The 23,135-nt window shown below is 48.6% G+C and overlaps 1 protein-coding gene across 1 annotated transcript; it reads right to left on the minus strand.

Moving 5' to 3' along the window:
* Positions 1-1,884: 1,884 nt before the first annotated feature.
* LOC115916136 (histone-lysine N-methyltransferase EHMT2-like) lies at positions 1,885-22,162 on the minus strand (the record flags this gene model as incomplete). The annotated part of the gene is given in 17 exon segments (XM_030969835.1): positions 1,885-2,013; positions 3,400-3,428; positions 3,431-3,486; positions 5,249-5,424; positions 6,428-6,506; positions 7,919-8,005; positions 8,934-9,049; positions 10,522-10,599; positions 11,666-11,810; positions 12,975-13,142; positions 14,729-14,883; positions 16,055-16,159; positions 16,977-17,078; positions 18,073-18,195; positions 18,936-19,042; positions 20,774-20,856; positions 21,974-22,162. Coding segments are annotated over 17 exon segments (1,927 nt in total), but the record flags the coding sequence as incomplete, so codon positions are not given.
* Between the last annotated feature and the right edge of the window lie 973 nt (positions 22,163-23,135).

Genomic DNA, 23,135 nt, shown 5'->3' on the forward strand with positions numbered 1-23,135 from the left:
CAGGATTCCCTGAGACCCCTCAGGATCCCCTCAGGATCCTCCTCAGGACCCCCTCAGAATCCCCCTGAGGATTCCCCTCACAATTCCCTCAGGATCCCCCCGAGACCCCTCAGAATCCCCCCAAACCCCCCCAGACCCCCAAAACGCCCCCAGTTTCCCCCCCCAGAATTCCCAGATCCCCCCCAAAATGCACCAAGAGCCCCCGAAATGCCCTCAAACCCCTCCTGAACCCCCCAAAACGCCCCCAGACCCCTCCCCAGGACCCCCAGATCCCCCCCAAGACCCCCCTGAGCCCTCCCCAAATGCTCCCCAAACCCCCCAAAATCCCCTCAAAACCCCCCAAAAAAATGTCACCAAATCCCCTCAAAAAACCCCCAAAATTTCGGGGGGTCCTGGGGAGGTTTGGGGGAGTTGGGGGGTTTTGGGGTAATTTGGGGGTGTCCTGGAGGGGTTTGGGGGGGGGGGTCTCTGAGGGGTCTTGGTGGGATTTGGGGAAATTTGGGGGGGTCCTGGGGGGGGATTCTGAAGGGTTTGGGGTAATTTGGGGGAGGCTTGGGGGGATGGGGGTCTTAGAAGGGTTTGGGAGTGGCCTGGGGAGGTTTGGGGACCCCCCAAAAATCCTCCCCAAAAAACTCCACAAAAACCACCCCAAAAAATCCCCCTAAAACCCCCAAGGGAGCCCCCAAAAATCTCCTAAAATCCACCCTAAGGACCCCCCCAAAAACCGCCTGGGACCCCCCAAAATCCCTCCCAGGACCCCCCCCAAAAATCCTGTGAGCTTTCCCAGGTTTTTATCACTTATTCCTTTCCAGCTTCCTGATGTCTCCTTGCTGTTTTAATAAAGTTTTAATGTCTCGTTTTCGTTTAATAAAATAAAGATCGTGAAATAATAAATCGTAAAATAACAATACAAAAAAATAAAATAAGGAATGATAAAATAATAAATCACAAAAAAAAAAAAAAGCTTAAAAAGTAAATAATAAAATAATAAATCGTGAAATAATAAATGCTTCTGAAAGGGGGAGTCAAAATTTTCATTTCTTCCCCCGTCCTGGGGACCCTCAAACGCCACCACAGTCAGCGGCTTGGGCTGAAAGAAATTTCTCCAAAATTTAAAAAAAAATCCCAAAAAATTCCCCTAAAAAATGCAAAAATTTCCCTAAAAAATTTCCCCCAAAATAATAAACAATCCCAAAAAATTCCCCCAAAATACTCAAAAAAAAATCCCAAAATTTCCCTAAAAAATTTCCCCAAATGTCCAAAACAAATTCCAAAATTTCCCTAAAAAATTTCCTCAAAATCCCAAATAAAAAAAAACCAAAAATCCAAAAAAATTCCCCAAAAATCCAAAAATTTCCCTAAAAAATTTTCTCAAAAATAAAAAACCATCCCAAAAATTTCCCCCCAAATCCTCAAAAAAATCCCAAAATTTCCCTAAAAAACTTTGTCAAAAAAAACCCCAAAAAATAAAAAATTCCCCCAAAATCGAAAAGTTTCCCTAAAAAATTTCGTCAAAAATAAAAAACAATCCCAAAAACTTCCCGCGAAATCCTCAAAAAAATCCCAAAATTTCCCTAAAAAATTTCCCCAAATATAAAAAAAAACCCCAAAATTTCCCTAAAAAATTTCCTCAAAAATCCAAAAAAATTCCCCAAAAATCCAAAAATTTCTCTAAAAAATTTCCGGAAATATAAAAAAAAAATCCCCCCAAAAAATTCCCCCAAAATCCCAAAATTTCCCAAAAAAAAAAAAAAATTCCTAAAAAATCCCCTAAAAACTAAAAAAAAAAAAAAAAATTTCCCACAAGGGCGGTGACGTTTGCTAAAAGGGGCGTGGCCGCTAATTAAAGGGCCGGATATCTTACAATTAAAAATTAAATGAAAATTACGTCAAACGTCGTGAAAGGGCCGTAAAGCGCGACTGCCGTAAAACCGAGTGGATTTTCGGGCGTCCCGAGGCGATTTTTGGGGTTGCCAGGTCAATTTTAGGGGTCCCGAGTGAATTTTGGGCGTCCTGTGCGGATTTTGGCAGGCGCTGAATGAATTTTGGGAGTCCCAGGTGGGTTTTGGGGGGTCCCAAATGAATTTTTGGGGGATTCTGAGAGGATTTTGGGTGGTTCTGAGTGGATTTTGGGGGTCCCGGCTGAATTTGGGGGCTCCGAAGTGAATTTTGGGGGGTTCCAGGTGGATTTTTGGGGTCCCGAGAGGATTTTTGGGGGTCCTGAATGAAGTTTTGAGGTAAAAAATCGCCCCTCCCCTTTTCCCACCATAGCCCCGCCCACTCCCCAGCAAACCCCGCCCATTTCACGAGACCACGCCCCCTTTTCATTCCAGGCTCTTTATTGGTTCAAATCCGACGTCAATCAAGCGGGGGGGGGAAGGGTTAAAGGGGAAATTTAGGGAAATTGGGGCAAATTTGGGGCGGATGGGGGGAAATTTTGGTCAATTTGGGATAAACTTGGAGCTGTTTTCGGTGAATTTTAAATATTTTGGATGAATTTGGGGCAGTTTGGGGTGAATTTTGGCCAATTTGGGGTAAATTCAGGGCAGTTTTCGGTCAATTTGCGGCAGTTTCAGGTAAATTTGGGCCGTTTTGCTTCAATTGGGGCAGTTTTGGGTGAATTCGGAGCCATTTTTGTGTCAATTTTGACCATTTTGGGTAAATTTGGGGCTGTTCTGGCTATATTTGGAGCAGTTTTTTGGGTAATTTTGGGGCAGTTTTCATTAGATTTGGGCCCTTTTTGGGCTCTTTTGGGTGGATTTGAGACCATTTTGGTGAATTTGGAGTTTAGGGTAAATTTGGGGCAGTTTAGAGTAAATTTGGGCCCCTTCTGGATGAATTTTGGCCAATTTGAGATGAACTTGGAGCCGTTTTGGGGTGAATTTGGAGCAGTTTGTTGTGAAAATTTGGAGCCGTTTTTTGAGAAAATTTGGGGCAATTTTGGGTGAATTCGGGGCAGTTCTGAGTGAATTTTGCCCATTTTGGATGAATTTTGGCCGATTTGGGGGTAGAACTGGAGCCATTTGGGGTGAATTTGGGGCACTTTCAGTTGCAAAATCGAGGCAGATTTGGGTGAATTTGGGGCAGTTTTGGGTCAATTTTGCCCATTTTGTGCCAATTTTGCCCATTTTGGGTGAATTTTGGGTGATTTCGGGGTGGAACTGGGACCATTTGGGGTGAATTTGGGGCAGTTTTGGGTAAATCTGGGGGCACTTTCAGTTACAAAAAGCGGGACAGTTTTGGGTACAAATTCGGGGGCTGTTTCGGGTCATTCGGGGGCGTTTTTGGGATTTTTTGGGGGATTTTTTGGGGATTTTTTTGGGGGTTTTTTTGGGTTTTTTTTTCACGGCGGGGGCAGGGCCAGCAGGGGGGCAGCAGCTCGGGGGTCCCCGCCCCCACCCGCCGGCAGTGTTTGCATTTCGGAGGCACGACTGGCACGGGAAGTATTTGCTCTTGATGTCCCAAAACCGATCCCCGTAGTCAAACCTGCAAATTTGGGGGGGGGACAAAAATCCTGGGGTCACCCCCAAATTCCGAGCCCGTCCCCAAAGTGGGGGCGGTTGGGGTTAGGGGGGTTTGGGGTCACCCAAAAATGGGGTGGGGGGTGTAAATTTGTGCTAAATTGGCTCTAAATTGTCCTTAAATTTTCCCTAAATTGTCTTTGAATTTTCACTAAATTGTCCTTAAATTTCCACTAAATTGTCCTTAAATGGCACTAAATTGTCCTTAAATGGCCCTAAATATCCTTAAATGGCCCTAAATGTCCTTAAATTTTCCCTAAATTGTCCCTAAATTGTCCTTAAATGGCCCTAAAATGGCCCTAAATATCCTTAAATGTCCTTAAATGGCCCTAAATACCCTTAAATGTCCTTAAATGGCCCTAAATGTCCTTAAATTTTCACTGAATTGTCCATAAATTGTCCTTAAATGGCCCTAAATTGTCCTTAAATGGCCCTAAACATCCTTAAATGTCCTTAAATTTTCACAAAATGTCCTTAGATGGCCCTAAATCTCCTTAATGGCCTTAAATTTGCCCTGAATTGCCCCTAAATGTCCTTAAATAGCCTTAAATTTGCCCTAAATGTCAATAAGTTGTCCTTAAATGGCCCTAAGTTGTTCCTAAATGTCCTTAGATGGCCCTAAATTGTCCCTAAATGTCAATAAATTGTCCCTTAATGACCCTAAAATGTCCCCAGATGTCTTGGATGGCCTTTGGTTGGACCGAAATGTTCCAAAATTGGCCCTAAATGTCCTTAAATTTGCCCTAAATGGGCCTAAATGTTCCAAAATTGTCCTTTGTCCAGGAAAATCCCATAAACACCTCAATAAAACCCCAATAAATCCATATAATCTCCCAATAAACCCCAATAAATCCCAATTAAACCCTAAAAAACCCCAATAAATCAATATAAAACGCCAATAAACCCCAATAAATCCCTATAGAACCTCAAAAATCAATATAAAACCCCAATAAATCCCTATAAATTCCCAATAAACCCCAATAAATCCCAATTAAGCCCTATAAAACCCCAATTAAACCCTATAAAACCCTATAAAACCCCAATAAATCCCTAATAAATCCCAATAAAACCCTCTAAAACCCCAATAAATCCATATAAATTCCCAATAAAACCCCAATAAACCCCAATTAAACCCCAATAAATCAATATAAAACCCCAATAAATCTCTACAAAACCCCAATAATTCCCAATTAAACCCCAATCAAACCCCAATAAATCCCAATCAAACCCCAATAAATCCCTATAAAACCCCAATAAATCTCTATAAAACCCCAATAAACCAATATAAAACCCCAATAAATCAATATAAAACCCCAATAAATCCCAATCAAACCCCAATAAATCCCTATAAAACCCTATAAAACCTCAATAAATCCCCAATAAATCCCTATAAAACCTCAATAAATTGATATAAAACCCCAATCAAACCCCAATAAATATCTATAAAACCCCAATAAATCCCTATAAAACCCAAATAAATCACTATAAAACCCCAATAAATCACTATAGAACCCCAATAAATCTATATAAAACCCCAATAAATCGATATAAAACCCCAATAAATCACTATAAAACCCCAATAAATCGATATAAAACCCCAATAAATCCCTATAAAACCCCAATAAATCCCAATGAAACCCCAATCAAACCCCAATAAATCCCTATAAAACCCCAATAAATCGATATAAAACCCCAATAAATCGATATAAAACCCCAGAAATCCCCACCCCAGCTCCTCGCCGGGCCGGATGTGGCGGCTGCTGAAGAAGGCGATGCGGGGGAAGCGCAGGTCCTGGTGCAGCATGAACACGCGCACGGGGATGATGTTGGGGTCGCACAGGTGGTTGATGAAGCGGCTGACGTTGCCATAGTAACGGGCGTCGATGCAGTAAACCTCGCCGTCCTGGCGCCACAGGGGGCGTGGTCAAAAAAGGGAGGGCGGGGCTACCGCGCGTGGCCACGCCCAGTGCAGAACAGGGTAGAGCTGGGTGTTTCAAATTTTGGGGCTGTTCCTTGAGGATTTGGGGTCCTTCACTTACACATCTGGGATTCCCCCGCTCATCAGGGGACCCTCAGCACCTTGGGACACCCCAAAAATCCTGGAGCCCCCCAAATCTCTGGGACCCCCCAAAAATTCCTGGGACCCCTGCATTGGGTGAATGGGGTAGACCTGGTGTCCCAAACTGGGGGTGGTTTCTGAAGATTTGGGGTCCCTCCTCTGTACAACTGGGGAGCCTCAAATCCTTTAGGGACCCGCCCTAAATCCCTGGGACCCCCAAAAATCTCAGGGACCCTATCCCCCCCCGACAAAATTTCTGGGATCCCCCCAAAATTCCTGCGACCCCCAAAAAATTCCTGTGACTCGCCAGTGGGTGAATGGGGTAGACCTGGTGTCCCAAATTTTGGGGTTTGTTGGTGAAGATTTGGGGTCATTTTTTGCTCACCTGGGGTCCCCTTGCTCATCAGGGGACCCTCAGCACCTTTAAAGGACCCTCCCCAAAATTCCTGGAGCCCCCAAATTCCTGAGACCCCTCCCAAAATCTCTGGGACCCCCCCCAAAAATTCCTGGGACACCTCCATTGGGTCAATGGGGTAGACCTGGTGTCCCAAATTTTGGGGTCGCCCCACAAGTTTTGGGGTCCCCTCACCTGCACACCTGAGGACCCTCAGCACCTTTAGGGACCCCCCCAAAAATTTTGGCGCCCCCCCAATTCCCTGGGACCCCCCAAAATTTCCTGGGATCTCCCAAAATCTCTGGGACCCTTCAATGAGATTCAACCCCATTGGGTGAATGGGGTAGACCTGGTGTCCCAAATTTTGGGGTCGTCCCAAATTTTGGGGTCACCCCAAAAATCTGGGGTCCCCTGAGCCCCCAAAATGCCCAAAAAGCCCCAAATGCCCCTGACCTTGTTGTCCAGGTCGAACAGGTAGGAGTCGTCCTCCCTCACGTCGGCCTCGGCGTCCGAGATCAGCTCCCCCACGTACCTGGGCCAAAAAATCCCCATTTTGGGCACCCCAAAAAACAGAAATTTCCCCCAAAAAACTAGCATGAAAAAAAAAAAGGTAAAATTCCCCTAAATCCCCCTTAAATCCTCCAAAAAAAAAACCCCTAAAATCCACCCGAAAAAACCTAAAATCCCCCAAACCTCCCATTCTTGGGGTCCCCCTCCCCATTTTTGGGATTTTTTCCCTCCCTGTTTTTAGGGTTTTTTTTCTCTATTTTTGGGATTTTTTCCCTCCCCGTTTTTGGGGTTTTTCTCTCAAATTTAGCATCTTCCTCCTCATTTTTATGATTTCCCTCCCCCATTTTTGGGGTGTTTTCTGGGTTTTTGGGGTCCCCTCCCCATTTTTGGGATTTTCCCTCATAATTTTTGAGGGATTTTCCCCTCATTTTTTGTCCTTTCACCCCCATTTTTTTGAGTGTTTTCCCATTTTTGGGATTTTTCATCCATTTTTAGGATTTTTTCCTCTCCATTTTTGGGATTTCCCCCCCCACCTTGTTTTTGGTGTATTTCCACATTTTTAGGGGTTTTTTCCTATTTTTGGGATTTTTCCCTCCCCGTTTCGGGGATTTATTTTTCTCTATTTTTAGGATTTTTTGCCTCCCCATTTTTGGGATTTTTTGATCTATTTTTCAGATTTTTTTCTCTATTTTTTGGGTTTTTTCCCTCCCCGTTTTTGGGATTTTTTGCCTCCCCATTTTTGGGATTTTTCCCTCCCCGTTTTTGGGATTTTTTCTCTATTTTTGGGATTTTTCCCTCCCCGTTTTTGGGATTTTTTTCTCTATTTTCAGGATTTTTTCCCTTCCCGTTTTTAGGATTTTTTCTCTATTTTTTGGGATTTTTCCCTCCCTGTTTTGGGATTTTTTCTCTATTTTCAGGATTTTTTCCCTCCCCGTTTTTAGGATTTTTTCTCTATTTTTGGGATTTTTCCCTCCCTGTTTTTGGGATTTTTTTCTCTATTTTCAGGATTTTTTCCCTCCCCGTTTTTAGGATTTTTTCTCTATTTTTTAGGATTTTTTCCCTCCCCATTTTTGGGATTTTTTTCTCTATTTTCAGGATTTTTTCCCTCCCCGTTTTTAGGATTTTTTCTCTATTTTTGGGATTTTTCCCTCCCTGTTTTTGGGATTTTTTTCTCTATTTTCAGGATTTTTTCCCTCCCCATTTTAGGATTTTTTCTCTATTTTTGGGATTTTTCCCTCCCCGTTTTTGGGATTTTTTTCTCTATTTTCAGGATTTTTTCCCTCCCCGTTTTTAGGATTTTTTCTCTATTTTTGGGATTTTTCCCTCCCCGTTTTTGGGATTTTTTTCTCTATTTTTAGGATTTTTTCCCTCCCCGTTTTTGGGATTTTCCCCGCCCATTTTTGGGGTGATTTTGGGGTTTTTTGGGGCCCTCACTCGCAGATGAAGGTGCCGGGGGGAATCGCCTGCAGCGCCCGAACCCCCCAGCCCATCTTGGCCGTTCGGTACAGCTGGAGCCGGACCCTGGGATGGGGAAAAAAACCGGAATTTTGGGGAAAAATGGGGGAAAATGGAAATTTTAGGGGAGAAAATGAGGGAATAATGGGAATTTTGGGTAAAAAAAAAGGGGATTTGGGGGTGAAAATGGCAGAATTTCAGGATTTTGGGATTTCTGGGGTGCAGAACTTTGGGATTTGGGGTTTTTTGGGGTCTGGGATTTGGGGATTTTTGGGGAATAGAATTCAGGATTTTGGGTTTTTTTGGGCGCAGAATTTGGGGATTTAGGGGATTTTTGGGGTCACACTTGATGCCGCTCTGCACCACGCGGTTTTTGGGGTGCAGAATTTGGGATTTTGGGTTTCTTTGGGTGCAGAATTTCGGGATTTGGGGGTTTTTGGGGTGCAGAATTTGGGATTTTGGGTGCAGAATTTGAGGATTTTGGGCTTTTTTGGGTGCAGAATTTCAGGATTTTGGGGTTTTTGGGGTGCAGAATTTGGGATTTTGGGGTTTTTGGGGTGCAGAATTTGGGATTTTGGCGTTTTTGGGGTGCAGAATTTCGGGATTTTGGGGTTTTTGGGGTGCAGAATTTGCGATTTTGGGTTTTTTTGGGCACAGAATTTGGGATTTTGGGGTCGCACTTGATGCTGCTCTGCACCACGCGGTTTTTGGGGTGCAGAATTTGGGATTTTGGGTGCAGAATTTGGGGATTTTGGGCTTTTATGGGTGCAGAATTTCAGGATTTTGGGGTTTTTGGGGTGCAGAATTTGGGATTTCGGGGTTTTTTGGGTGCAGAATTTGGGGATTTTTGGGATTTTGGGGTGCAGAATTTCAGGATTTTGGGGTTTTTTGGGTGCAGAATTTGGGGATTTTGGGGTTTTTGGGGTGCAGAATTTGGGATTTCGGGGTTTTTTGGGTGCAGAATTTGGGGATTTTTGGGATTTTGGGGTCGCACTTGATGCCGCTCTGCACCACGCGGTTCTTGCAGCTCCTCCAGCAGGTGCACGCCTGGTTGCACTCGAAGATCAGGGGGGGCTCGATTTTATTGAACTCCTGCAGCAGCCGCCCGTCCTGGCAGGGGGAAAAGGGACACTGAAACTGCCCCAAAGCACCCCAAAATCACCCTCAGAACCACCCCAAAAATATCCTTAAAAATACCCCAAAATAGCCCAAAATCAGCCTCAGAACCACCCCAAAAATATCCTTAAAAATAACCCCAAAATACCCCAAAGTGGCCCAAAAATACCCTGAAAACCACCCCAAAATTACACTTTAAAATACCCCAAAAATACTCCAAAATGACCCTCAGAACCACCCCAAATATATCCTTAAAAATATCCCAAAAACACTCCAAAATTACCCTCAGAACCACCCCAAAAATATCCTTAAAAATACCCTAAAAATGGCCCAAAATCGCCCTCAGAACCACCCCAAAAATATCCTTAAAAATACCCCAAAAACACTCCAAAATTACCCTCAGAACCACCCCAAAAATATCCTTAAAAATAACCCCAAAATAGCCTAAAATCAGCCTCAGAACCACCCCAAAAATACATTTCAAAATACCCCTAAAATATCCCAAAGTGGCCCAAAAATACCCTGAAAACCACCCCAAAATTACACTTTAAAATACCCCAAAAATACTCCAAAATCACCCTCAGAAGCACCCCAAAAATATCCTTAAAAATACCCCAAAGCACCCCAAAATCGCTCTCAGAAGCACCCCAAAAATACACTTTTAAATACCCCAAAAGTACTTCAAAATGACACTCAGAACCACCCCAAAAATATCCTTAAAAATATCCCAAAAATGGCCCAAAAATATCCTGAAAAGCACCCAAAAATACACTTTACCCAAAAAATACCCTCAAAAATACTCAAAAAATGGCCCAAAAATGCCCTTAAAACCACCCCAAAAATACACTTGAAAATAGCCCAAAAAGGAAATATTGAGGTTATTTTTGGGGTATTTTGGGGGGGATTTTTGGGGTGGTTTTGAGGGAATTTTGGGGATATTTTTGGGGTTGGTTTTTTTTTTTATTTATTTTTGAGAGTATTTTGGGGTGGTTTTGGGGCATTTTTGGGATATTTTGGAGGCTATTTTGGGGTGTTTTGGGGATATTTTTTGGGTATTTTTGAGGGAATTTGGAGGCTGTTTTTGGGATATTTTTGGGGTATTTTTTGGGGGTCGTTTTGAGGGAATTTTGGGGATATTTCTGGGGTATTTTGGGGTGATTTTTTTGATTTTTGAGAGTATTTTGGGGTATTTCTGAGGCTATTTTGGGGATATTTTGGGGATATTTTTTGGGGATATTTTTGGGGGTCGTTTTGAGGGAATTTTGAGGATTTTTGGAGCATTTTTGGGGTATTTTGGAGGATATTTTGGGGTATTCTGGGGATATTTTTGGGGGTATTTTTGAGGTGGTTTTGAGGGAATTTTGAGGCTATTTTGGGGGGTATTTTTTGGGTATTTTTGGGGGTCGTTTTGAGGGAATTTGGGGGATTTTTTTAGGGTTTTTTTGGGGATTTTTCCCCTCTCTCACCTTGTCGTACCAGCAGCGGATGCTGAGCTGCCCACAGAGGCAGTTGGAGGAGGAGCAATCGTCCTGGCAGGTGCAGTGCTGAAAAAATCCCCCCAAATCCCCCCAAATTCAGCCAAAATCACCCAAAATCGACAAAATTCATCCCAAATTTACCCCAAATCACCCAAAATCGACAAAATTCACCCCAAATTCAGCCAAAATCACCCAAAACTTACCCAAAATACCCAAAACTTCCACCAAAAAATAAAGAAATCGCGCCAAAATGACACAAAATAAACCCAAAAGACACAAAATTGACCCGAATTCCTGAAGTTAAACCAAAATCCCCAAACGCACCGAAACGTACCAGCATTTACCCAAAAGACACAAAATGAACCCCAAATTCTCCCAAAATACACAAAATTCCCCCCAAAATGCCTCCAAATCCCCTCCCCGGCCATCCCAGTGCCCCCAAATCCCCATTTCACAGCAATTTTACCCCAAAAATCCCATTTTTACCCCAAAAATCCCATTTTTACCCCAAAAATCCCATTTTTACCCCAAAAAATCCCATTTTTACCCCCAAAACTCCCATTTTTACCCCAAAAATCCCATTTTTACCCCAAAAATCCCATTTTTTACCCCAAAAATCCCATTTTTACCCCCAAAATCCCATTTTACCCCAAAAATCCCATTTTTACCCCCAAAAATCCCATTTTTACCCCAAAAATCCCATTTTTAACCCCAAAAATCCCATTTTTACCCCCAAAAATCCCATTTTTACTCCAAAAAATCCCATTTTTCACCGATTTTTGCCATTTTTTCACCCAGTTCATTCCAGTCCCCCCAAACCCCCACTTCCCATCAGTTTTACCCCCCAAAAAAATCCACTTTTTATCCCCAAAACGCCACTTTCCCATCATTTTTTCACCGATTTTTCCCATTTTTTCCCCGTTTTTTCTCCCAGCTCATCCCAGTCCCTCCCAAATCCCCGCTTCCCATCAATTTTACCCCCAAAAATCCAATTTTTATCCCATTTCTACCCCCAAAAATGCCATTTTTTCGCTGATTTTCACCATTCTTTCACCGATTTTTCTCGTTTTTTCGCCGATTTTTCTCGTTTTTTCACCATTTTTTCCCCGTTTTCCCCCCAGTGAGGCAGCACCTGCAGGTGGGTGATGTTGTGGTCGATGTTCATGGTGGAGGTCTCGCAGTTCTCCGCGATGTATTTGTAGTCCTGGGGACAGGGCTCCTCGTCCACGCCGTTGACGCAGGGGATGGGGACGTTCTCGTGGCCCCTGGCCACGTCCCTGGGGGAAAATTGGGGAGAAATGGGGGGTAAAGGGGTGGGGACCCCGAAATCAGCAACAAAATCCGGCCAGAAATGCAAAAAACCCCACAAAAATCCGGCCAGAAATGCAAAAATTACCAAAAAAATCCACCTAGAAATGTAAAAATCACCCCAAAAAAATCCAGCCAGAAACAGCAAAATTACCCCAGAAATCCAGCCAGGAATCTAAAAATAAGTAATAAAAAAATCCAGGCGGAAATGGAAAAATAATAATCAAAAAATCCAGGCAGAAGTGGGAAAATTCTTGTGAAAATCTGGCCAGAAATGGGAAAATTGCAAAAAAAATCCAGCCAGAAAAATGCAAAAAATTACCAAAAAAATCGGGCCAGAAACGACAAAATTCTTTAAAAAATCCAGCCCGAAATGCAAAAAGAAAAAAAAAACCCACACAGAAATGGAAAAATTCCCATGAAAATCTGGCCAGAAATGGGAAAATTACAAAAAAAATCCACAAAAAAAAAAAAAAATCCCAAAAAATCCAGAAAAAAATCTCCTCAAAATTAAAAAAAATCCCAAAAAATCAGAAAAAACTTTTTAAAAATCCCAAATAAATCCTGTAAAAAGCGCGAGCTCCGCCTGCTGACAATGCAAACCCGAGCCTGAATTTGTGACGCCAAAAACCAGAAAAAAATCAAAAAAAAGGAAAAAAAATCCCCAAAAAATCCCCAAAAAATGAGGTAGAAAATCCCATAAAAACAAAAACCCCCAAAATAACCCCCAGCCTCAATTTGTGACACAAAAACTGCCAAAAAAAAAATCGCCAAAAATCGTTGCAAAAAAATCATTAAAAAATTGAAAAAAAATTTTTAAAAAATCAGAAAATTTCAGAAAAAAAATCAGAAAAAATCGAAAAAAAAATCGGAAAAAATCAGAAAAAAATCCCAAATAAATCCCATAAAACCAAACCCCCAAATCCCCCCCGGATTAACCCCTTCGGCGCCGTTCCCACCTGTGCTCGCTGTGCAGCGCCCGGCCCGCCGCCCTCAGGCGCAGTTTGTGACCCCAAAAATCACCAAAAAAATCCCCAAAAAATCCGGAAAAAATTCCCATAAAAACAAAACCCCCGAATTCACCCGAATTCCCCCCAAATTGCCCGGATTAACCCGTTCGGTGCCGCTCTGACCTGCTGACGATGCGCTCGGTGTGCAGCGCCCGGCCCGCCGCCCCCAGGCGCAGTTTCCGGTTGAGCTGCAGCGCCACCCAGACCTCGGAGCGCTCCGGGGTCAGGTCCAGGGGGGAGTCGCCCTCCTTGTTCCGCACCTCGGGGTCGGCCCCGCGCGACAGGAACAGGCTGGGGGGGCGCCGAGGGGTCAGGGACCCTTCCCCAAATTCCGGACCCCTCCCCAAATTCATGGGAACCCCCAAAATCCACCCAAATGTAACCCTCAATTCCGGGGATCCCCCCCTGCCCTTCAATGGTTTCTCCCCATGGGATCCCCTAAGGACCCCGAATTGAGGAGGGGGATCAGGGACCACCTGGGACCCCTCCCCAATTTCTGAGACCCCTCCCCAATTCTTGGGAACCCTCCTCAAACTCTGAACCCCTCCCCAAATTCCGGACCCCTCCCCAAATTCATGGGAACCCCCAAAATCCACCCAAATTCAACCCTCAATTCCGGGGATCCCCCCCTGCCCTTGAATGGTTTCTCCCCATGGGATCCCCTATGGACTCCAAACTGGGGAGGGGGCTCAGGGACCACCTGGGACCCCTCCCCAATTTCTGAGACCCCTCCCCAATTTCTGAGACCCCTCCCCAAATTCATGAGACCCCTCCCCAGTTCTTGGGAACCCTCCTCAAACTCTGGACCCCTCCCCAAATTCATGGGAACCCCCAAAATCCACCCAAATCCAACCCCCAATTCCGGGGATCCCCCCCTGCCCTTGAATGGTTTCTCCCCATGGGATCCCCTACGGACCCCGAAGTGGGGAGGGGGGTCAGCAATTGCTGAGACCCCTCCCCAGTTCCTGAGACCCCTCCCCAAATTCCTGAGACCCCTCCCCAAATTCACAGGAGCCCCCAAATCCACCCAAATTCAACCCCAAATTCCGGGGATCCCCCCCTCATTTAATGGATTCTCCCCATGGGATCCCCCCTGGAGCCCCCAGACCCCTGGAACCCCCCCAGCCCGCTGCGAAGCCCCCAGACCCAATTCCCTCACCTGGCACAATTGCGTCCCTGTGTCCCCATTGTTCCCTGACCCCCGTGACCCCTGCGACACCCCCAAAAGCCCCCAGACCCAATTCTCTCTCCTCACACAATCATGTCACTGTGTGCCCCGACCCCCAGACCCCCCAAAGCCCCCAGACCCATTTCCCTCACCTCACACAATCATGGTAGCTCTCCCTGGCGGCGATGTGCAGGGGGGTGTCCCCGTGGAGGGGCTGTCCCTGTGTCCCCCCAGGCTCTGTGACCCCTGTGACTCCCCTGAAGCCCCCAGACCCCTGTGACCCCCCCAGACCCATTACCTGACGCAGTCGTGGTAGCTCTCCCTGGCGGCAATGTGCAGCGGCTGTCCCTGTGTCCCCCCAGGCTCTGTGACCCCTGTGACTCCCCTGAAGCCCCCAGACCCCTGTGACCCCTGTGACCCTCTCAGAAGCCCCCAGACCCATTACCTGACGCAGTCGTGGTAGCTCTCCCTGGCGGCGATGTGCAGGGGGGTGTCCCCGTGGAGGGGCTGTCCCTGTGTCCCCCAGGCTCTGTGACCCCTGTGACCCCCGAGAAGCCCCCAGACCCCTGTGACCCCCCCAGACCCATTACCTGACACAGTCGTGGTAGCTCTCCCTGGTGGCGATGTGCAGGGGCTGTCCCTGTGTCCCCTGACTCCCCTGAAGCCCCCAGACCCCCATGACCCTCTCAGAAGCCCCCAGACCCATTACCTGACGCAGTCGTGGTAGCTCTCCCTGGCGGCGATGTGCAGCGGCGTGTCCCCGTGGAAGTTGACGGCGTGCAGGTCGCACTGCGCGTTCAGCAGCACCTCGGCGATCTCGGCGCTGCCCGTGAACGACGCCCAGTGCAGGCAGATGTTCTCCTCCTGAGTGACCAACTGACCGTGAGTGACCACTGCTGACCGTCAGTGACCACTGCTGACCACCCACTGACCATCACTGACCAGCTACACCCGGCCCCTGACTGCCCAGTGCAGGCAGATGTTCTCCTCCTGAGTGACCAACTGACCGTCAGTGACCAGCGCTGACCATCACTGACCATCACTGACCAGCTACACCCGGCCCCTGACTGCCCAGTGCAGGCCGATGTTCTCCTCCTGAGTGACCAACTGACCGTGAGTGACCACTGCTGACCGTCAGTGACCAGCGCTGACCATCACTGACCATCACTGACCACTGCTGACTGTCAGTGACCACTGCTGACCGTCAGTGACCAGCGCTGACCATCACTGACCATCACTGACCACTGCTGACCGTCACTGACCATCAGTGACCACTGCTGACCATCACTGACCATCACTGACCAGCTACACCCGGCCCCTGACTGCCCAGTGCAGGCAGATGTTCTCCTCCTGAGGGACCAACTGACCGTGAGTGACCACTGCTGACCATCACTGACCACTACTGACCGTCAGTGACCACTGCTGACCACTGCTGACCATCACTGACCACTACTGACCGTCAGTGACCACTGCTGACCACTGCTGACCATCAGTGACCACTGCTGACCACTGCTGACCGTCAGTGACCACTGCTGACCGTCAGTGCCCACTGCTGACCGTCACTGACCACTGCTGACCACCCAAACCCAGCCACTGACTGCCCAGTGCAGGCAGATGTCCCCCAGGTGTGTGCCCAATGCCCCCAGGTGTGTTCCCAATGCCCCCAGGTGTGTTCCCAATGCCCCCAGGTGCCCCAGGTGTGTTCCCAATGCCCCCAGGTGTGCCCAGGTGTGTTCCCAATGCTCCCAGGTGTGTTCCCAATGCCCCCAGGTGTACCCAGGTGTGTTCCCAATGCCCCCAGGTGTGTTCCCAATGCCCCCAGGTGTACCCAGGTGTGTTCCCAATGCCCCCAGGTGTGCCCAGGTGTGTTCCCAATGCCCCCAGGTGTGTTCCCAATGCCCCCAGGTGTACCCAGGTGTGTTCCCAATGCCCCCAGGTGTGTTCCCAATGCCCCCAGGTGTGCCCAGGTGTGTTCCCAATGCCCCCAGGTGTGTTCCCAATGCCCCCAGGTGCCCCAGGTGCCCCGGGCTCTCACGTTGTCGGTCAGCGTGACGTCGGCCCCGCGGGTCAGCAGCCGCCGGATGACCTCGATGTGTTTGTGCTCGGCCGCCCAGATGATGGGCGTCCAGCCCCCGCTGTCCTGGGGGTCAAGGGGTCACTCGGGGGTCACTCGGGGGTCACTGAGCACCCACTGACCACACTGAGCACCCCCAGGACACTCAGGACACACTGACCACACTCAGGACACACTGACCATCCCCAGGACACACTGACCCTTCCCAGGACACTCAGGACACACTGACCACACTCAGGACACACTGACCCTTCCCAGGACACTCAGGACACACTGACCACACTCAGGACACACTGACCCTTCCCAGGACACTCAGGACACACTGACCACACTCAGGACACACTGACCCTTCCCAGGACACACTGACCACACTCAGGACACACTGACCATCCCCAGGACACACTGACCCTTCCCAGGACACACTGACCCTTCCCAGGACACACTGACCATCCCCAGGACACACTGACCATCCCCAGGACACACTGACCCTTCCCAGGACACACTGACCATCCCCAGGACACACTGACCATCCCCAGGACACACTGACCCTTCCCAGGACACACTGACCATCCCCAGGACACTCAGGACACACTGACCACCCTCAGGACACACTGACCACACTCAGGACACACTGACCACACTGAGCACCCCCAGGACACACTGACCCTTCCCAGGACACACTGACCATCCCCAGGACACACTGCCCACTCTCAGGACACACTGACCACCCCCAGGACACACTGACCCTTCCCAGGACACTCAGGACACACTGACCCTTCCCAGGACACACTGACCATCCCCAGGACACTCAGGACACACTGACCATCCCCAGGACACACTGACCATCCCCAGGACACACTGCCCACACTGACCACGCCCTCACCTGCGCGTTGACGTCCACCTGGCCGGTGCTCAGCAGCAGCTCCACCATCTCCAGGTTGCCGTTTTTGGCCGCGTGGTGCAGGCAGGTGGAGCCGTCCTCCTCCTGTGACGTCACGGGGGGGGGAAACGGTGACGTCATACGGAGAGAATGATGTCACACGGGAGGGCGGTGATGTCATACGGAGATTGTGATGTCATACGGGGAGAATGATGTCGCACAGGGGGTGATGACGTCACACAGGTGTGTCCATACCTGGCTGTACGCGCATCCCCCCCTGCAGCAGGTACCACACTGTGTGTGTGTCTATGACGTCACAGGTGTGTCTATGACGTCACACAGGTGTGTCTATGACGTCACACAGGTGTGTCCATACCTGGCTGTACGCGCATCCCCCCCCTGCAGCAGGTACCACTCTGTGTGTGTGGTTATGATGTCACGCAGGTGTGTCTATGACGTCACAGGTGTGTCTATGACGTCACACAGGCGTGTCTATGATGTCACGCAGGTGTGTCTATGACGTCACACAGGTGTGTCTGTGATGTCACAGGTGTGTCTATGACGTCACACAGGTGTGTCTATGACATCACACAGGTGTGTCTATGATGTCATACAGGTGTGTCTATGACGTCACACAGGTGTGTCTATGATGTCACACAGGTGTGTCTATGACGTCACACTGGTGTGTCTATGACGTCACACAGGTGTGTCCCTCACCTGGCTGTAGGCGCACCCCCCCCTCTGCAGCAGGTACCACTGTGTGTGTGTGATGTCACAGGTGTGTCTATGACGTCACAGGTGTGTCTATGACGCCACAGGTGTGTCTATGACGTCACACAGGTGTGTCTATGACGTCACAGGTGTGTCTATGATGTCACAGGTGTGTCTATGACGTCACACAGGTGTGTCTATGATGTCACAGGTGTGTCTATGATGTCACAGGTGTGTCTATGATGTCACACAGGTGTGTCTATGACGTCACACAGGTGTGTCCCTCACCTGGCTGTACGCACACACCCCGCAGCAGGTACCGCTGTGTGTGTGATGTCACAGGTGTGTCTATGACATCACACAGGTGTGTCTCAGGTGTGTCACTCACCTGGCTGTAGGCGCACCCCCCCCTCTGCAGCAGGTACCGCGCCGTCTCCAGCTGGTCGTTGGCCACGGCCTCCATCAGCGGCGTCCGGCGCTGCTTGTCCACGGCGTTGATGTTGGCTCCGGCCTGAGTGACCACAGAGTGACCACAGAGTGACCACTGAGTGACCACTGACCGTTACTGACCATTACTGACCATCTATGGTCAGCACTGACCAGCACCAACCCCCCCCCCGGCGCTGCTTGTCCACGGCGTTGATCTTGGCTCCGGCCTGAGTGACCACAGAGTGACCAATGAGTGACCCCAGAGTGACCAATGAGTGACCCCAGAGTGACCCGAGTGACCAATGAGTGACCACAGAGTGACCCCTGAGTGACCACAGAGTGACCAATGAGTGACCCCTGAGTGACCACTGAGTGACCCCTGAGCAACAGATCCCATACTGGGAGCACTGGGAGCCCTGTACTGGTGTCACTGGTGTCACTCAGGTGTGTCCCAGGTGTGCCCCAGGTGTCCCCAGGTGTGCCCCAGGTGTGCCCCAGGTGTGTCCCAGGTGTCCCCAGGTGTGCCCAGGTGTGCCCAGGTGTCACTGGTGTCACTCAGGTGTCCCCAGGTGTGTCTCAGGTGTGTCCCAGGTGTGTCTCAGGTGTGTCCCAGGTGTGTCCCAGGTGTCCCCAGGTGTCCCCAGGTGTGTCCCAGGTGTGTCTCAGGTGTGTCCCAGGTGTCCCCAGGTGTCCCCAGGTGTCCCCAGGTGTCACTGGTGTCACTCAGGTGTCCCCAGGTGTCCCCAGGTGTCCCCAGGTGTCACTCAGGTGTCCCAGGTGTGTCCCAAGGTGTCCCCAGGTGTCCCCAGGTGTGTCCCTCACCTGCAGCAGGAGGTGACAAATCTCCAGGTGTCCCTTCTGCGCGGCCGCGTGCAGCGCCGAGCGCTTGCTCTGAGCGTCGCTCTGGAAATTGGGGTCCAGGTTGTCCACTGGGGGGAAAATGGGGTAAAAAACACCAGGAATGGGTAAAAAACAGCAGGATTGGGTAAAAAACACCAGGATTGGGTAAAAAACACCAGGATTGGGTAAAAACCAGCAGGAATGGGTAAAAAACAGCAGGATTGGGTAAAAATCAGCAGGATTGGTGAAATAGGCACCAAAATGGGGTAAAAAACACCAGGATTGGGAAAAAACCACCAGGATTGGGTAAAAAACACCAGGAATGGGAAAAAACCAGCAGGAATGGGTAAAAACCACCAGGATTGGGTAAAAAATATCAGAGATGGGTAAAAAACACCGGGAATGGGTAAAAAACAGCAGGAATAGGTAAAAAACACCAGGAATGGGTAAAAAACACCGGGAATGAGTAAAAACCAGCAGGAATGGTGAAATAGGCACCAAAATGGGATAAAATCCACCAGGAACGGGTAAAAAACATCAGAAATGGGAAAAGAGAGACAAACAACGGGGTTAAAACCACCAGAAACGGGTAAAACCACCAGAAACGGGTAGAAGAAGACAAAAATTGGAGGAAAACCATCCCAATGGGATTGGGAACCCCAAAAATGGGGAAAAACCCACCTGAAATGAGAAAAGGGGCCCAAAAATGGGAAAAGGGAGAGAAAAATGGGGCAAAGACCACTGGAAACGGGGAAAGGAACCTCAAAAATGGGATAAAAACCACCAGAAATGGGAAAAGGGACCCCAAAAAGGGATTGGGAACCCCCCAAAAATCCCCCCCAAGGACCCCAAACCCACCCCCAAATCCCCCCAGGGACTCCCCGGATTTTTTTAGGGTTTCCCCCCAAATTTTTGGGATTTCTCTCAGGATTTTTGGGACTTTTCCCACATTTGGGGATCTTTTTGGGTTCCCCCCCCCCCCCCAATTTAGGGACTTTCTAGGGTTTCCCCCCAATTTTTGTGACATTTTTGGGGTCCCCCTACTCACAGAGCATCAGGATGTCCCCAAATCTCCCCCTCCCCAGATTTTGGGATTTTCCTCAGGATTTTTGGGATTTCTCCCAGGATTTTTGGGATTTTCCTCAGGAATTTTGGAATTTCTCCAAGGACTTTTGGGATTTCCCAAATTTGGGGATTTTTTCGTGTTTCCCCCCCAGATTTTGGGATTTTCCTCAGGAATTTTGGGATTTCTCCCAGGATTTTTGGGATTTCTCCCAGGATTTTTGGGATTTTCCTCAGGAATTTTGGAATTTCTCCAAGGACTTTTGGGATTTTCCTCAGGAATTTTGGGATTTCTCCCAGGATTTTTGGGATTTCTCCCAGGATTTTTGGGATTTTCCTCAGGAATTTTGGAATTTCTCCCAGGAATTTTGGGATTTCCCAAATTTGGGGATTTTTTCGTGTTTCCCCCCCAGATTTTGGGATTTTCCTCAGGACTTTTGGGATTTCTCCCAGGAATTTTGGGATTTCCCAAATTTGGGGATTTTTTAAGGTTTCCCCCCCAGATTTTGGGATTTTCCTCAGGAATTTTGGGATTTCTCCCAGGATTTTTGGGATTTTCCTCAGGATTTTTGGGATTTCTCCCAGGATTTTTGGGATTTCCCAAATTTGGGGATTTTTTCGTGTTTCCCCCCCAGATTTTGGGATTTTCCCCAGGATTTTTGGGATTTTTCCCAGGATTTTTGGGATTTCCCAAATTTGGGGATTTTTTCGGGGTTCCCCCCCCAGATTTTGGGATTTTTTGGGATCCCCCAACTCACAGAGCATCAGGATGACCCTGCCCAGCTCCCCCTGCTTGACGCTCAGGTAAAGCTGCCGCGGGTGGAAGCGCAGCTTCTTCCTCCTGGGGGAACTGGGAGTGACTGGGATGGACTGGGAGGGACTGGGAGGGACTGGGATGGACTGGGATGGACTGGGAGGGACTGGGAGGGACTGGGATGGACTGGGAATGAACTGGGAGGGACTGGGAGGGACTGGGATGGACTGGGTTAAACTGGGATGGACTGGGTTAAACTGGGAGGGACTGGGAGGGACTGGGAGGGACTGGGATGGACTGGGAATGAACTGGGATGGACTGGGATGGACTGGGAGGGACTGGGATGGACTGGGAATGAACTGGGAGGGACTGGGAGGGACTGGGATGGACTGGGAGGGACTGGAGAGGACTGGGATGGACTGGGAATGAACTGGGAGGGACTGGGGTGGACTGGGAGGGACTGGGATGGACTGGGATGGACTGGGTTAAACTGGGATGGACTGGGATGGACTGGAGGGGACTGGGATGGACTGGGATGGACTGGGTTAAACTGGGATGGACTGGGAGGGACTGGGATGGACTGGGAGGAACTGGGAAGGACTGGGATTGAACTGGGATGGACTGGGTTAAACTGGGATGGACTGGGAGGGACTGGGGGGGACTGGGAGGAATTTTAGGGAGCCCCAGGGAATTTTTGGGTGTTTTCATCCCTCTCCCCAGGTGAATTTTTGGGATGATTTTTAACCCCCCAGGTGAATTTTCAGGCTCCCAGGTGTGTTTTTGGGGATGATTTAACCCCCCCAGGTGTGGTTTTTCCCCCCCAGGTGTATTTTCAGGCTCCCAGGTGTGGTTTTGGGGCCCCAGGTACACGTTAACCCCCCCGGGTGTGGTTTATCCCCCCGGGTGTGGTTTATCCCCCCGGGTGTGGTTTATCCCCCCCAGGTGTATTTTCAGGCTCCCAGGTGTATTTCTGGGCTCCCAGGTGTGTTTCCCGCTCACCTCTCGGCCTCCTAGCCCAGCAGAGCCTTCTCCAGGTGTGGTTTATCCCCCCCAGGTGTGGTTTATCCCCCCCAGGTGTGGTTTATCCCCCCCAGGTGTGGTTTTAGGCTCCCAGGTGTGGTTTTGGGGATGATTTAACCCCCCCAGGTGTGGTTTTTTCCCCCCCAGGTGTATTTTCAGGCTCCCAGGTGTGTTTCCCGCTCACCTCTCGGCCTCCTGGCCCAGCAGAGCCTTCTCCAGGTGCTCCCGGGCGGGGCCTGGGGGGAGCCCCCGGGCGCTCAGGGCGCCCCCCGAGGGCATAGGGCCAGCGCCGGCCCCCCCGAGCTGTCGATGGGCTTCGGCCCGGGGGTCCGGGGGGGGCGCGCGGCCCTCGCCCTGCCCCCGCATGCGGGCGCTGAGGGGGAAATCAGCCAAAATCAGCCAAATCAGCCAAAATCAGCCAAAAAAATCCCACTCAAAATGACCCAAAATCAGCCAAAATCAGCCAAAATCAGCCAAAAAAATCCCACTCAAAATGACCCAAAATCACCCAAAAAAATACCAAAAAAATCCCCAAAAAAATTCCACTCAAAATGACCCAAAATCACCCAAAATCAGCCAAAAAATCCCAAAAAAATCCCACTCAAAATGACCCCAAATCAGCCAAAATCACCCAAAAAAATCCCAAAAAAATCCCAAAAAAATCCCACTCAAAATGACCCAAAATCAGCCAAAATAACCCAAATTATCCCCGGCCCTCGCCCTGCCCCCGCATGCGGGCGCTGAGGGGGAACATCAGCCAAAATCACCCAAAATCAGCCAAAAAAATCCCCAAAAAATCCCAAAAAAATCCCACTCAAAATGACCCAAAATGTCCCAAAATCAGCCAAAAAATCCCAAAAAAATCCCACTCAAAATGACCCCAAATCAGCCAAAATCACCCAAAATCACCCAAAAAAATCCCACTCAAAATGACTCAAAATGACCCAAAATCAGCCAAAATCACCCAAAAAAATCCCAAAAAAATCCCCAAAAAAATCCCACTCAAAATGACCCCAAATCAGCCAAAATCACCCAAAAAAATCCCAAAAAATCCCCAAAAAAATCCCACTCAAAATGACCCAAAATCAGCCAAAATCAGCCAAAAAAATCCCACTCAAAATGACCCAAAATCACCCAAAATCAGCCAAAATAACCCAAAAAAATCCCAAAAAAATCCCACTCAAAATGACCCAAAATCAGCCAAAATCAGCCAAAAAAATTCCACTCAAAATGACCCAAAATCAGCCAAAATCAGCCAAAAAAATCCCAAAAAAATCCCACTCAAAATGACCCCAAATCAGCCAAAATCACCCAAAAAAATCCCACTCAAAATGACCCAAACTCAG

The sequence above is a fragment of the Camarhynchus parvulus genome, unplaced genomic scaffold (genome assembly GCF_901933205.1).
Source record: "Camarhynchus parvulus unplaced genomic scaffold, STF_HiC, whole genome shotgun sequence".
NCBI lineage: Eukaryota > Metazoa > Chordata > Aves > Passeriformes > Thraupidae > Camarhynchus > Camarhynchus parvulus.